General features: G+C 42.3%; 1 protein-coding gene across 1 annotated transcript in view; it reads right to left on the bottom strand.

Moving 5' to 3' along the window:
- Positions 1-16,383, bottom strand: part of SHROOM2 (shroom family member 2) — a 126,472-nt gene extending 110,089 nt beyond the window's left edge. The window contains exon 1 of the mRNA XM_082075977.1: positions 16,117-16,383. Within this exon, the coding sequence (XP_081932103.1) occupies positions 16,117-16,329 (213 nt within the window). The 5' untranslated portion in view covers positions 16,330-16,383. The remainder of the gene's footprint in view (positions 1-16,116) is intronic.
- Positions 16,384-17,261: the final 878 nt, after the last annotated feature.

The following is a 17,261-nucleotide window of genomic DNA, read 5'->3' as shown; positions in this document are numbered from 1 at the left end:
CAAAGCCACATATTTTCCACTGAGTATCCTTCAAACTCAATGCAATACAAAACAAAACACTTTTCTTCCTGTACTTAACCTCAACGGTATCAGTCAAAAGTTTCACTGTTCAGTTCCTCTGCAACTAATTAACGGCTTTATAGATTACAGATCATACAATTTGCTAGCATTTACTCCGCCATCATACAACTCAAGGCTTTTTTGGTTTGAAATCCCAACATTAATTTCTGTTTCTTCAGAAAATAAGTACCTGTGAACAGAGAAAATACTAAAAGGATCTATCAGCTGTATTTCTGATCTGCTTTCCTCCAGTTACATTGATACTGAGCTCAACAACTTATTTTACATTAAGCAAGTATCTTTCAAAAAAACCCACCAAGCAACAGAAAACATTAGGCAATATGCCTTGGAACTTTGCTCTTAAGGTTAGAAACTGTTACTGTTCTTTCGAACACTGCAAGTCTTCATGTTTGTTAGATTGCAAATCTACTGAATTTTGGTCTGTGTTTCAATGTCCTTGAGTAAACTTTCTTTTGCCAGTTTTTAAGTAACTGTTATGCCACTTTCCAGCACCCTACCCAATTTTTCAATATCCTCTTAACAAACTGGAAGCCTGTGCCAACTGCCATGCACCAGATTAAAAACCCCACCTATTTATGGTGACTACACCTTTGTTTGTAACACCCAAACTGCATTCTCCCTTTTTCATGATGGCACTGCATCTTAAACTTCACATGGTTGCCTATCAAACATCTTAGTCTCTTCTTGTCTTTTAAGAGAGTCTTCATCACCTGTGTACAACTTGCACTGCATTACAACAAAAAGTGATGTAACAGAGATATGGCTTACAGGGATTTGTTGTTGTTGGTTGGTTGGTTTTGTGGGAGTTGTTTTGTTTTGTTTTTTTCCCCTAGTGCTTTGAGATTGAGGTCCAGCATCCAGCAACTAACACTTAGGAACTCTGAAATGTAATTGTAATTATATAACCTTGAAACTCTACTCTTGAAGAAACTGGCATCCATCACCAGAATTCTGGTCAGTTCACTAAATGGCTCTGTGAACATAAATCAAATAAGGAAAAAATGCAGCTGAACCTGTCACAAAAACAGCCCAAAACAAACCAACAAAAACACTACCACCACCACCAACAAAAAACACACCAACAAAACACACAGCCTCAAAACCAAAACCCTGGAATGTGCTGGAGGTCATAAGGTGTTTCTGCTTTCCTTCCAAAACTGCAAGCTTTGAATAATATGTGCTCAAGAATGGAAAATTCCTTTTCTGTCACTGGACATTAAAGCTAGTTCTGCTTTTTATAATGTGTAACTACTACATCATTCTCCTTCTGCCTCAACTCACAGCCTAATTGGAAAGGGAAATAACTCTCAGAATATCTCAGAAAGGAGACACATTCTTCTGGTGCTTTGCTACAATTTAATCATCACCTGGACAACTGTCATCAAATACTACAAAACATCCACTAACCTTGCTAGACACTCTTCAAAACCAGAGCTGGATGAGACATCTTAGCTGCATGAGTCACAGAGGCAGAGAAAAAACAATGTGCTCTGTTGCACACCAATATTCACAGGAGACTTTTTCAGGTCACAGTCTGTTATGTGTACTCTGGCTTTGAATTAAAAAACCAAACTGATTAACTTCAAATACAAAAACAAAAATCACTGTTCTTCCTGCAAGCTCCTGACTTCCTTTTCATTGTACCATAAGTTCCAAAGCAAATAAGAGCAACAGAAAGATATAACTTATTTCCATATTAAACCTTTCTAATAAAGTAGTATCTAAGCCACAGTTTGACAAAAATCGTATTATGTCCTCATCTTCATTTCAGTAACTAACCATATTAGCCACTTCACTAATTAAAGTTGTTCCCATAGATGAGGAAATTGTTTAGTGCTAGTGTTATGGTTGGACATTATCATCTTAAGGGTCTCTTTCAACCAAAATGATTCTGAGATCCTATTTTCATTCAGTGGTTGATGAACTTGCCATGCTTCAATTAGTTAGGCAGAAACTTTCCATTGTGCACATTAGCCTCAAACCTTCAGTCTTCTCAAATCTAAACTGAAATGCTTCATTCAGTACCAAGAAACAAACAAATAAATGCTTATGTTAAAAAGAAAACCTGCCAACTAATTTGAAACACTCTACTGACCCCTGCTTCAGTAAAAGCAGCAATCTGACAGCACCCAGAATGCACACATGGTCACCTATGTGCATATATGCCTTATGTTGCTCCAGTTAAACACCTTTGAAAGCATCCAGCTATTAGAAGTCTCAATCAACTGCAAGTCCTGTGAGGAGACTGTCCATGCTGAACTTTTGTAGGCTTGGGGCTTTAAGCTGAGATGTGCCAAGGAAAAGGGAAGGAGGCCACATAAGCCAAACTGCACCTGGCTGAAAAAGGCAAAACCAGATCTGGAGCTAGGGGTAGAAATAGCAGAGCAAGAGAAACTGGTAAAGAAAGAAGATTTTCTCTGTTCAATTGAATCCAGAACCACTCGGATGAGGACAATGATACAAGATAAATACTTGAGGTAAGAATGAAATAAAACTGGAACAGGTTAAAGGAAATCCAAAAAGGCTGGGACCAAGCCCTGGAAAGAAGAGGCAACTACAACACACTCCCTCCAGAACCTAGAGACTGAGTTTTTGAATACAAACATACCTTTGGCAGCGGAGAAACCTAAACCTGGTGGGCAAAGTACCCTGGTCACCTTCTAGTGTTGACTCCCACAGGAAACGACCACCTATCACTGCTCCTGTTAGTTTATAAAATTGCAGTTCAGTTGGAAATAAACTACATGGACATCACTAGGATGTCACATTTCTTTCGTCTTCTCTAAGAAAAACTATTAAAGCAAACAAACACAAAACCTATTACAAAAATATAAAATGTACAGACCAAATCACTGTAGAATGATTTAAGGCTTCTGAAATTAAGTGTTACACATACAACCCTAGGCCACACTCCTTACAACCACACATGATAACATGCCAGACTTCACAGCCAAATAACATGCTTTCTCCTTCTTCTCATTGATTTTACTGCAAATAAGAATTACTGTCCAGTGCCTAAAGACTGATTCGTTTTGGGGGGTGGAGAGGAGCTGCTTTTCAGGACACTGACTGCAACTGTATTTTAGAAGGTGGAAGCCACTCTTATTATTAACAGAGTCAAACATGTCCATGAAAAATTTTCCTTGAAATGTTTTGTAACCGTCTAGATCTAAATGCAGATTTCCAGTGACCGAGAAGTAGTTAAATTACCACTGGTACTGCTACAAAACAGTTAAACAGATCATAAATCTAAAAGAAAACAGCCCTAAGTTCAAAAACATTTTTAAAAAATAATAGTCCCTAGGATTATGTTATTAAAAGGTATGTAGCCAATTTGTATTCAATATCAAAACAAGCTGCACAAAAACATCCTCACAGAAACATCTCTAGAACTCAGAGGAGAAAGCTGGCTGTAACAAACTGCAGCCAGCATCAATCATATATCCCAGAAAATTCCAAGCCTTTAGATAAAGAGATTGTTACTGTGTTCAGCTCCAAGGCCCCCAACATAAGAAAGACATGGACCTGATGGAAAGGGTCCAGAGGGGGCCACAAAAATGATCAGAGGGCTGGAACAGCTCTGCTGTGAGGACAGGCTGAGAGAGCTGGGCTTGTTCAGCCTGGAAAAGGGTCTGGGAAGACCTTACAGCAGCCTTTCAGTACCTAAAGGGAGCCTACAAGAAAGATGGAGAGGGACTTTTTACCAGGACCTGTAGTGACAGGACACAAGATAATGGCTTTAAACTGAAAGAGAATAGATTTAGACTAGATAGAAGGAAGAAATTCTTTACCACGAGGGTGGTGAGGCACAGGAACAGGCTGCCCAGAGAAGGTGAGGATGCCCCATCTCTGGGAGATTTCAAGGCCAGGTTGGATGGGCCTTTCAGCAATCTGGTCTAGTGCAAGGTGTCACTGCCCATGGTAGGGGAGTTGGAACCAGATGATCTTTAATGTCCCTTCTAACACAAACCATTTTATGATTCTGTGATTCTATCCTAATGTGTCATGAGTTAATATTGTGTTGATTTAGTGAACACGCTCTCCCAGATGTTCAAATGGAAGAATTTTTGGTAGCAAAAAAAAATAAAACAAGCAAAACTGTTTTCTTTTTACTCTGATCTTAAAAACAGTTATGTCCATTTTGTCCTCAGAAGACTCAACACATTTTTTGAAATCGTGAGATGAAGAAAGAGTACAGGTCTGGATTCAGACTGCTCATTAATGAAAATTCAAAAGTAGTAAATGCTTATGTCTTATCTTCTAAAATGATTTCCATACTTCACATTAATTTTCACTGGAAGTCAGCTGGACTACAGCCTGCAAGTCTCTGCGGGGCGTGTGACTGTATACCACGATGTTGCCACTCCCTGCTGCTCATCTCCACTCCCTCTAATCAGCTAATTAAATTGCTCATGCAACACTTACCCAGTCAACTTTCAGCAAAATGAACTAGGTTGCTAAAGACCTACTGTTTGCGGCACTGGATTTAGGATAGAGAGTCCATACTAGCCAAACATCTTTAGGTTGAAAAGTGGGGTGGCTGTACCAATCATTCATACAATATATTGGAGCAAACAACAGCCTCCAATTAGTGCTGGTGACGTGCAGATGAAGAAATTAAGTTTTTAAGTTTGTCTGCAGTCAGAAGAAAACACAAATGTGCTCTCTTCATTCTGCTGAAACTTGTACCTAGGTTATGGCCTTGGTTGATAGTGAACCCTAAGTTCACCATCAGTCCTCAAGCTACTGGCAGTATATTTCTATCAAGAAGCTGCAAGTAAGTCATAGTGATCAGAAACTGAAGGAAATTAAAGTGGTCAGCAAGGACATGTGTTTTGGCTACAAAAATATATTTCCTTATGAAGCTTTATTGCTAACAAATGTTTCAAATCTCACAGATTCAAATGTCTGGTTGACCTCTCATATAAGAAATACACATTATAGGGTTTTTTTCCCCTCTCTTTCAGGTGCTGACAGTTCATCTCACTCCATTCATCTCTTCTATTTTACTGAGACACTGAGAGCATCTATGCATTTTGGGTAGGTACTGGGTTTAATTTTGTGAAAAGAGATCTAATTGTACACTTCAGTACATTATTTATTATGAACACTGGAGATACACAAGTGTAAGGCATTTTTTTCTGTTGCAAAGAAGAATTTGCTCCAGCCCTTTAAGACAACTCTGTGTGTTCCTAGAGTTTCCATATATTTGGGTTCTGAGTTCCTGTGTCAGGTCTGTTTCATAAGAAAGAGACTTCTGTGAAGTTGGGAAATACTGTTAGTCCTGTTCAGCACCAGACATGGAGGCAAAAATGCCATACAACCCCAAAGAGGTACACAAGCAACCTGTTGCAAAGGAGGTCGTTAATATAGCAGATCTCTCAGTTTCCAATTCACTAACATTTCCAGTTCCTTGCTTCTCACAGGGTTCTGTGCTGAAACTTTGCAAAGTCAGACTCATCACTGGCTTCTTGGAACCAAACCACCACATGCCCTCTCCACCCTCACATTTTAATCACCTACACCTTTGACATAACAGGCCACAGCTGCCTTTTCTTTTTTTTTTTTTTTTTAAGATGACAATTTCCTTAATCAGACGGAAGAAATTCAGTTGAGCAACAAAAGACTTGCTTTACACCCCTCCCTAACATCAGATTGAGCAATCACAGAAACTCCTCAGGTCTCCAAAGTGTCAGGAATGGCGCAGCCCTCTTCCCTTCCCTGCTCTCGATAGCAATCTCCCCCAGCAGTTAGGAAAAACATCAAGTTCCCAGAAGATAAAGACTGTAGAAAAAAAATATATATATATTTTGCTAATAAATCATTGTAGCTTAAGTTTTATAAGCAAGGGAGCAAATTGTTGGGTTTTACCCTTTACAAAACAGGGGGAAAGAACAAGAACAGGAAATACAAATGTTCTTGCACATACTGAGAACACAGTTTTAAAGGGGGAAAAAAACACCTTAGAGCTTTCAAGTTTCACCCTACCAATTTTTTGAAAAATAGAAATTAGAGCTGCATTTAAGAGAGTCCAGTAGTCCAGTATGTATATAACATTTTCCAGCCTCAGAACAAGACACGCTTTTTAACTTCACATAAGCCTTTATATTTAGAAATAAATGCATCTCACCAAAACAGTCCTGCAAGAAACGGATTACAAATTGTTTATAAAACCTGATTTTGAAAATGTACTTTTTTCTTAAATCTTAACTATTCTAAATATTAATAATACTTAACAGATACATAAAGCTTCAAGTTTTCCTTGCTATCATCTTAGAATTCTTCCCACATATAAACACCTAACAAAACACTACCTTACATCAACATAGTATGTTTCCATCTTTCTTTTATTTAAATGAATAACCATGAAATGGACGCTTTGCTATTCCATTTAAAAAAAAAAAAAAGGAGACAACTGAAAACAGCTCTAGTGCCAATCTAATGTCCTCCTTTCTTCTGGATCAGCAAAATATGTAGTTGCAGAGGAAAGTAAGCAATTGTAATTATTTCATTATCCAGAATCCAAATACTCATCAGGAGGTGGAGAATTTGTTATATCAGTTATCAGCCAACTAGACACCCACAAACTCATTTTTGCTTCTAATTTGTTTAACAAAATTAACACAATGATGACTAACTGATACTGTGTAGGAAGTGTTTTGCTTCCTTTACCATGAAATCATGTTTCTATGATACTATCCTAAAAGATTACTGAAAAATACACATTCCAAATAAAGCATTGTTACCACCTAACAGTATTTTTTTACAATATTCACTGAATCGAATCAGAGGTTTATTTCCTAAAGAATGTAGACTAGCTTAGATATATTTGGAAAACTGGGAGAGACTGCTTTGTTTCATAGTTTATGCTGGAAGCTTTCAAAGCAAGCATATAACAAACATGTTCTAGCTCAAGAGACAGAGAAAATCCAAAATAATCTGTTTTTATAGCTTTGTGGAGGTATTATGAGAACAATTGTCTATTTTACTGAAAAGCAAAGGTACTGACGTTGCAGTTTTAAGTACAGCAGTTAAATACCTGTGCTTCACTTTTGAACAAACTTATTGTAGTCTCATGCTCCTCATTGACAGATCTTTCCCTACTTCAGCTATTCAGACTTGACTGGAAGTCCACTAGAGAGACAATATAATGGAAGGATGGAGGATGAAGACCTTGCTACTCAAAAATTCATGTGTCTGGACATTTTAAAAGCCTCTGGATTTTGTTTCAAGTTAGTTTCACTAACACTTGGATCTTTTTCATTCAAAAGAAAAAGCACAACTTAGAAGGAAATTCATGCATTTCCATTAAAAAAAAAAGCTCTGAATTCATTTCATCAGGTTATGCTACAGTTTCAAAGCCTAATTCAATCCAACTTCACACATGAGCAAGAGCATTCTTACAATCTCTGCCAAACTGCTCAGAGAGAGCTGCCCCTCCACTATTGCAAGTACATTAAACACCCTGTTGCTGTAGATGATACAAACATACAGCAAAGGACTGGACTGCTGTGAGTACAGAAATTGTCTAGATCTCAGAAACATGACTGACAGAACAGCTAAGAACCTGGAACAAAGAGCTCATCAGATAAGGCCACCTATATTCACGATAACAAGAGAACCCTCGATCGGGATCCCTCTTCCTTCTAAAAGGCCATTCAGCTAAAAAAAATGACTGCAAGAACAGATGAAATGGCACTGTTACTAGCTATCCAAAGGGATACAGCCTCTCAAGCACCACAACAGAGTTCCCCATGTATTCCTTACTTCCAGCTTCCAGTCTCACTGCGACTATTTTTGCCCTTCATACCATCCTTGAACAATGTGCCACTACATCCTTCAAAAACCTCTTGACTAAGTACAATTCTTCAGAAATCCTGTATCTAAAAATGTGACAACATGATTCCTAACCGATATATCATGAGTTGACAGATGTGGGTAAGTAAGTAGAAGAGTTTAAATATCTCAAAGAATCTAATAATTTAGAAATGGGGACGGAGAGTTAAAGGAGGAGAGAGCAGGGTTGGTGGCAGAGGGGAAGGCTTCCTTTCTCTAAGGGGTGAGGCAGGAAAAGTACAGGACACTGGACATGAAGCCTTCTCCTCAGTGCCAACTAGAGGAAGGCTCAATGTGCCTTTGCCTGAACAGCTTAAAGCTTTCAGTTGATTTTGCCGTTTCATCCACGTTCAAAAGAACTTTGAAATAACCACCTCTTTTCTGTCGTCAAACACCCTACTCCATCTGTTTCCACTTTAAGAGCTGACCCAAGAATTGTGTACCTGACAAAAGCTATTTAGTTTCTCAAAGCACCAGTTTGCTGCATTTCCAGCATTTCCTAGTCGGCTCTTTCTGCCCTGGGGAGTTCGGTACTCCACAGTGACCCTCAGGTACATGCAAAGGCCACGAAAAAGATCCCCCAATAACTTGTTGCATCGCAGAAGCCATTCTCTTATCTGTCCTCCTGACCTGACCTGTGCTTACCAAGAATGCACTGAATTAATTAGAGACTGAATACTGATACTGTATTAACTTACAGGGAGGGGAAGGAACTTCACAAACAGTGTGGTCGTCCTTGTAACCTACGTTACAACTCTCCCCTGATCAGTTAGATAAATCAGACTGAAAACCTAAATTATTGTGATGTTCAGAAACAAAGTACAATCAGAGAAATAAACACTTTTCCAACAGTTTTAGGTATAGCCACACACATTGCAAATACGCAGACAACAATCTTGATAGAGTATATTTCATCTGACTAGAGGTATCTACGTAGGCATCTAGGTATGCGCTGAGGAGCCACAGGTTTCCTAGCTTCTCAACACAGTTGGCAGCAAATGGCAGGCACCTTCAGAAAGCAATTCAGAGCGCTTAAGTCACGTCTAATTTAAACACTATGTATTACTTTCCAAAAATACCTACTTCTGTTAAAACTTCTAGCTTAAGTTTAGGTGAACACCACCAAAAGTCTTCTGCTAGGCAAAGCACATATAGAATTGTTTCGGTTGGGAGAGACCCCCAAGATCATCGAGTCCAACCATATATGAAGGGCACAAACACATTCCACAAGTACATTAAGTTGAATTTAAAAACTGGTTACAGTTCTGAACTTTGTAGACATTTTCTATCACTGAATGAACGCATTTAAACAAAAAGCATTTAGTTACCCAGAGTGGTGATAATATTCTGGGGGAAGAGGTGTGGAAATGGTGACAGCACAGCATACCTCCTGCATAACCTTTAAGAAACTGAAAATATTCTGCTACGTAGTATTAGAAAGCTTTCATATCTGTTTCTTATCTTAAAGATAAGCCAACCCTGTTCGCTCCCCCCCTCCAAAAAAAAAATCACAAAAGCAAAAACTGAGAAAGAATTTCATAAGTTTTACAGAGAGGCATCAATATTTTTCTTTATGTATATATTAAAAAACCTTCGATTGACCTTATATCAAACAGGCTTAAAACACAGACAATAGAAAGCAAGTCTGCATAGACTAAATGGATGAAGTTGCAACATAATTGTGCCAATTTTTACTTTACCTCTCTGGGAAACTCTTCATGCACTGTATGTCTTAAATGCACAGCAAGTAAAAAAACCTGCTTAATAGCTGTGACCCGTCTCAAAATTCTGTAATAAAGTGACCCATAGAAACTAGATCCATATAAATATTTGGTATTTTCTATATGGATTACAAACTCATAAGAAGACTAAACACAAATGGCTCCCCTCAAGAAGAAAAAGGCTCACGTATATGACGTAATATTGGCTTGGTTACTACTAAACAGTTGTTTTCTCTAATCTATTCATGACCAGGTTTTACTTCCCATTTGTTTTGTTCTTTCCACACTCCCATACTTTAAATATTCATTAAGCGGGAGAACATACAATGAATCAGCGTCTACAGGTAAAAAATATGGACAGCCTGTTGAGTAAAGCTTGTGTAGCACATGCATGAACACCACACAAGCCCACATTGTTTTTTCCTTAGAAAAAACAAACCAAACCAAAACTCAACAACCAAGCAAACAAAAAAAACCCCAAAAACAACAACAACCAACCAACCCACCCACTAAACATAAACACACCACACAATCATAATGGACATGATGAATAACTAGGTAATAAATGTCATTATGGGCAACCCTCTGGATAACAGCAAGCAATAACTAGAGGTCTCTTGCTGCTGTTTTATTTTTATGCTAATGCCTATGCCAGAATCAAAAATTCACACTGAAAAATAGCAACAGACACTAAGAAGAGAAGTTTAAATTGTCCTTTAAATAGACTAAACTAATAAACATTCAAACAGGCAAGCCAGCTAACTCCTATTGCAGTAACTATCCCCACAAAACACACCTGTTCCTCTCCCACAGACATGGTTTTTTTGTATTTTATTTTAAACAAAAAAAAATTATATTTTTGACAGTTTTTGCATAAGTAGCTGGAAGGGGGAAATGCAGAGGAGAGAAAAACAAGCAATTTGAAAGCAATGCGTATTTCCAAAAGTTAGAAGCTTGCTTGTTGTAAGTTTCTTAGTTCTGGTTTTAAACACAGCATTCTGACTCCTCCTCAGGAGGATTTTTGTCTTGAAATGTAACGTGAAATGCACAAAGGAAAAGTGCTGTTTCAGGACTCCAAGTGCACACTCACCATTTCTTAAATTGCACTCTCACACTGTTGACCTCTAAACATGTAACTTGACTTCTTGAGTCACAAACCTTTTAACCCACCCTCTCATATTAACTCCATGCACAGGTCGTATAGATCACACGTAGCAATATCTGAGATAGCTTTAAAATGCAATTTCCATTACTGGTGGCATTTCAACTGTTAATGTTCTTGCCAAAAATAAGCTCTCCTAAGCTTCAGATTTCCACAGCCAGGCCACTTACACCATATATGAGCGTGGTGGGCTCCATTCTGTGAGTAAATTAGCAGTCACAATGAAGACCTCATTCAACAGCCATTAAAGTGCTAAAATTTGAGCGCATTCCCTTCATCATCATCATCATCAGACAGCTTCCCAAAGTAAAAAGCAATAGTATCTTCTTGCATCAAAGCAAACCAGCTCCTGTCTTCCAACAAGAGAGACCTCAGATCCAGCAACCAGATACAAAGGTAAACACCACTCAAAAGAGTTTCTGTAGCACTGAAAAAAACTCACATTTTAACATAGTTGACAAGGAAAAAAAGACAAATAGCTACATGATACTATTTTAATCCTAAAACATTCATCCTAATATGTAAATATTTCCTAAAATTTCTCAAATATTCAATTTAACAGCACAAATAAAAGGTCCGACTCAGACCAATCTTTCCCAAATAAACCACTCTTATAACTTGAGAAGCTGAATAAAGGTTTCAAATGAAATAGAGAATGTGATTTGATACACTCTTTTAAAATTGCTGGTTAAGATCCATGTTCAAATTATGGCCCATACAGGTCAGTAATTTTGCTTGTTTTTGATGACCAAGATAATATGGATAAAAAACAGAATGAATACTCCTCCATGTATTATCTTTCTAGAGCTGAAGGAAGTGAATGAAATTTGTCAGGAGATGGAGAACTAGATTAGAACTCTCTCAGCCATGGAACAATGGCTTCTAATAACTTATAAATCAGCTGTTTACAGAAACGATTGCATTTATGTTGAAGTGGTTGGTAATTTCACAGGATGCTGGTTTTCTAGACATCAAGCTTAACAGCCAAGTTTAAGAACAGTTAATGTCTACGAGCAATGCAACTCACCTCAGACATCTAACTTGAGGGAGGCAACTGGTATTTATGTTTGAAAATGTATTTTTGATTCATTTGTATACAGCACCATTAAAGATTCCCCCTGTATTGTTGCAGTATACAACTTGATACAATTTAAACAATTATTAGCTTAAAAAAAATTACAATTCACACCTAACTATAGACAGGATCACATTAGGAAAACACAAGTAAATAAAGAGAAATAAGCAAAGATTTGGAATCTGTCTGATATGGCTTCTTCTTGAAAGACAGCACCTCCAGCTGGGGCATGAATTCAGCACTGATTCATTCAGGAGACAAGACCTTTATCTACTAAATCAACAACAAAACTTCTTGCAACAGTCCAGGTTTCACTTGGAAATCTTGCCGAAATACCCGCCAAGCCCAGCCTTGATTAGCTTGCAATGAGATCATAGCTTGAGGAGGTATGGCTGAAGGCCCTTGTAAAGCTGATGCTAAAGAGGAATTATTTAAATGATACATCTGTCTTTCTTGAATAAATTATAACATTTTCATATTTATTAATGTAATAAGGATAATGTTGACTGCCGAATAACTTCAGTGTTCCTAAAGATATTGTTAGTACAGGACGTAAAATGACTTTGTATCCATCACCCACAATCAATGCTGTGGCTGACACTACAAGTTGCGCATCTCAGATAAGAGTCATTTTAAAGTAAAAGTAATCAAGATAATGCAGCTATGGGAGATTTTCACAAGATTCACACTTGTGCACCTTGACTTTTCATTTTCATTACTTCCAGTAAGATCTCCCTCTTCAGAGTTTGTTCCTTTAAATAGAGGAAAGAACAAACTGAGGCTTGTGAGACTTCTAATTCAAGTCCTCAAAGTTGTCATTTCACCTTCTGTTGAAACACACATGTTGCTATAAAAAGCAAGTCCTTTCTTTCAAGATGTCAAATTAGGCAAGAACAAGCTGCCTTTGGGCAATTTTGTTTGGAATGTTAGCATACATGCAGAGATCAGAAAAAATGTAAAGCATTTTTTTTTAAAGGGACATTATAAAAATAATACTAAGCAACACGGCAACGTTAAAAGACTTTTTTTCTTCAATGTTAGCAACACCACTTGCACGTGGGTAGTGCAAGTTTTAGAAGACCAGCTATGTTTGGAGATCGAGCAAGCTCTATCACGCACCATTCTTCTCTGTGTTTATTGTAGAAACAACAGAAAGGGCAAGTGAGAGAGAAAAAAACAAAACAAAACAAAAAAGGCCTGTGCCTGGCAGGTGAACTTGATAATCCACCTACCTGGTTCAGGACGATTCCTCCAAATCTATTTTCAGTTACAGAAAGAAATGCCATCATGAAGCAGGGAAGCCTGCACTCCCCACAAGGGCAGAGCTCAGCCCGGGGCAGCAGCAGTGTGACCGGGGCCAAGCTCTCCCCGGGGAAAGCGCTTTCCCTTTGGACATCCCGGTGGCCGAGCACAGGCTTATCCCCCCATGGAGGCTGGACACATCTTCTCTTTAGCATGCCTTCCCCTCCCTGATTATTGGTAGTTTGGTGGACCAAAGGACACTCTTGTTTTAATTGACTAGACTTCCAGCTAATAAATTCCCAGATAACATTTGCAGCTCTTCTTGCCCTGAACTCTCACTATGGTAACTCTTACAAAAAAAATCCCTTCTTGTCAGCAAGTGAAACAGCCACACAATCGGAGAAACTGACACCCAAGAGGCGTGCTACACAGAAATCACTGCAAAATTAACAACGTACACTCGCTCACTAATTTTTCAATTGCAGCATTTTGTGGCGCTGTTTTTCAGACAGTAATGGCAGTTGTCCCGTATATGCTAAGGAGAGCAGGAAATATTTACAGCACAGACTTCCCAGCATCTACATAAAGGTGCAACTTTCTTCAAAGGCTGACCTTGCTTTCAAGAAAGCAGTAAGCAAGGAGACAGGCAGAATTTTAGAAATCCTCCTTAAGTAGCTGCTATCTGAGACTCCCTTAACACCTTGTCACATTCCTCTCCTCAAAAAGCGGCACTTGGCGTCATCCATTCCCCACTTCCCCAGGGCCACCCTGAACTAGAGAGAGATGGAGCTCCATAGCCAGCTCACACTTAAGCAGCTTGAATCCACAAAATCGGGAATTTTTCCGCACCTTCAGGCATCCTGAAGAATTTGGTCCAGTGGGTTTTCTTGGATCCCCCTGCGCAGTCACCAGCCTACCCAAGAAGGGAGAGGAGAGGCAGAGGTGAGGCAGCAACTTCTCTCCTGGGGCATCCTGGCGATCCCCATGTGCACTCTGGAAGGGGGTAACTTGAGTTCAGGGCTCTCTTCTGCTGAGAAGAGATAAACCCTACATCTGCTGCAAGAAGGGACTGTTTCAACCATCTGGTACTAAATTATTCTTCCCAGTAGCTTTCCACCACTAGAAGCAACACAGAAAAAACAAACAAACAAAACAAAACACCAAGATGCGTGGGCCAAGCAAAAAGGAAGATTCTGCAGATTGGAGTCCTGATGCCATGTGGGACATGAGCTCCAGTCTCTGGTTTCAAAACTAGTTCTACACACTCGCATCCAACAACAGCAAATGAAAATACACTCTAAAATTTAGACTCAAGGATCCAGCTCATGTCTTCTTCCTAGGCCAGCACCGGCAGACACAGATTTCACTTCCAGCCAGCAGCACCGTTTCAGGAGATATCAATGCTGTGGCTTAATTATTCCTTTGCAACAGACCCAAGTTACAAGGTTCCCATCCTCAGACACTTCCCTCCACATTCCACAGCCACATCCTCATGCCACAAATACTTAAGCCTGTTACTTAATACCTAGGTAACACTATGAATAAGTATCACCGATCAGTCTGTAGATGTAGCACTTATGAGCCATTACCAAAAAGGTGGAATTATATGATTTGGTACTTGATAGCCAGTAGATACACAGTAAATAGCTCATTTCTCCTTTCCTCGATCGCTGCCAGGTTTGATATTCTGTGATTCATGGCACCAGTAAAAGGCAAATAGTCATTTTTTCAGCATATACATCTTCTGACACTGACTGTTGTTCTTTGAAAAACAGCAGTAGGGAGGAGATCTGGAAAAAAGATGGTTTCAAAAGTTTTAACTTGGAAAGTCCATAATGCAGTTGGTTCAAGGGTGGGAGAAGGGAACCAACTGGACAACTCACAATGAAACCAGCTGAAAAACAAGATTAGAAGAATTTCTGCTGTGGATGAAACAGGACTTGTTGACCTTTGACACTCTCTGTGAACTTCTATAATAGGAACTGGCAGAATCCACAGGACCCATAGACAAAGCATGTATATCTTTTCTACAGATCTTGGCAAAATGTGCTTTGCTAATGTGGATTTTTTTTCCAACTACATATGGATCTATTTTAATGTGTTTTCACTGTGCAACAAGAAAGCTGTCTTAACAGCAAAACCCAATGATGACTGAGGATGGGGGTTCCTAAGTTAAAACACATCAAGATGAAAAACATCTTCTAGAAAATGTGATGAAATGTGATGTATTTCTTTAAGTCGTACCCACTACATTAAGATTAAAGCCGTGAATATACAAAGACATATTAAAAAAAAAAAAAAGGCAATGAGGGAAAAAAAAAAAAAAACAATAAACAAGCATAAAGTGCATATATGCTCAGGAGTCTTCCTATCTTGGGAGCACGGGTTCAGTCACTATCCACAAGACCTTTCTTTGAAGAAGGAAGGAGATACAAAAGGTTAGCCTCATTATTTTTAATTTGCAAGTGCAGGAGGACCGGAGGAAACTCAGCCTCAGAGCCGGGAGTTTCAGTCTCCATACCCTTCTGCGCCAGGAGCCCGGAGGGAGGGAAGGGCCCAGCACAGGGTCCGTGGCCGCGCTGGCAGCAGCGGGGTCCCCCCGCCAGTTACCGGCGCCGGCAGCGATGGCACCGGGTTTCTAACGGGGAATAAGAGCTCCCAGAAGCAGCGGTCGGAGCTACGAGGCTGCCTGCGCCCAACAACCAACCTGTTGCCCCCAGCGCCCACCGGTGCCGGGCTGCCCCAGCACCAAACCGCAGGCACCCGCTCCCCGGGCGCTAACGGCCGCCACGGAGCCGGCCCGGCGGCACCTGCGCTGGGGCCGGCGGCAGCACCGCAGCCGCCCTGCCCCGCGGTGCGCCCCGGGCTGAGGGCGGGCGGTGCGGCCAGAGCAGGCCCGCTGCCCCCCGCCGGGCTGTCACCGCCGCGGGCACGCCAAAATGGAGCCGGCCGGAGCCGCCACACCAACCCCCCCCGCCCCGACCCCCGGCGCCTCTCACCTTGGTGATGATGAGGGGCTCCCCGTGCTCTCGTCCGCCCTTCAGGGTGAAGCCCCAGGGAGCTCCGCCGGTCAGCAGCACCTCCACCAGCTTGTAGCCCTCCGCTGCCCGCTGCTCCACCATCACCACTACCGGCTCCACCAGCACGGCGCCGAGCCGCGGGTCGCTGCCCGCCAGCCGCTCCCGTCCGCTCCGCAGCCCCACGTCTTCCATGGAGCCCCCGCGCCGCCAGCGGCGCCCGTCACGGCCGGGGCTCGCCTGCCTCTGCCGGCCGCTCCCCGGTGCGCGCCAGCCGGCGGCAGCCCGCGGAGCCACCTACCCGCCCCGCAGCGCCGTCCAGCCCGGCCCCATCGGCGGCGAGAGAGGGCTGCTCCCTCCCGCCCCCTCCTCCCCCTCCTCCGCAGCCCGCGGTATTGTCTCACGCCGAGGCCACCACCCGGCGGCGGGTACGGAGGGGGGGCGGCTCCAACTTGCGGCAACTTAGCGGCGGGGCAGGCGCCGCCGAGCAACGCGGGACGCCGGCAGCAGGGCGGCGAGGCGCCCCCGCCTCCTTCCCTCCCTCCCTCCCTCTCGCCCCGAAAAGAGAACGAAACGCCCTTTCCACCGCGGGCTTGCTCAGCAGGGGAGCCGTTCGCCCCTCCCCAAAAGCGGGCAGCCCCGCAGCGCGATCCCCCCGGGCGAGGAGGAGGAGGAAGGGAGAGCAGCCCCGGGCCGGCCGCCAGACAAAGGCGGCAGCGAGAGTGCCCGTCAGATCCAAGTCCAACCGGCACCGTACTGCCCCGCCACACACAGGGGCAGCCGCGCCTCTCCTTCCCCCGCCCCGTCCCCAAACAAAAGCGGCGAGCAGGTGGAGGGCGGCCGCGCCGGTCCTGCCCCGCGGCAGCGGGGGACGATGGGGCAGCCGGCGGCTGCGGCCTGCCCTCGGCCAGGGACGCCCCGCCTTCGCGGTGCCAGGCGGCGGGGGGCCGCGCTGTGCCGGCCGGGGAAGGGAGGAGAGGCGGGGGGGCTCCTCCAGCCTCCCTACGTTGTTGCGGACTGAGGCCGGGATGGGGAGAGTTAAGCGCTGGGGGCGACGGGGCGGGGGGAAGCCGGGCAACATGGAGGGCAGGTCAAGGGGCAGCCGCGGCGGGAGCCATCGGAGGGGG

This window comes from Streptopelia decaocto (assembly GCF_964273445.1).
Source record: "Streptopelia decaocto genome assembly, chromosome: 1".
NCBI classification, from domain to species: Eukaryota; Metazoa; Chordata; class Aves; order Columbiformes; family Columbidae; genus Streptopelia; species Streptopelia decaocto.
This window is presented reverse-complemented; position numbering and strand designations above follow the sequence as displayed.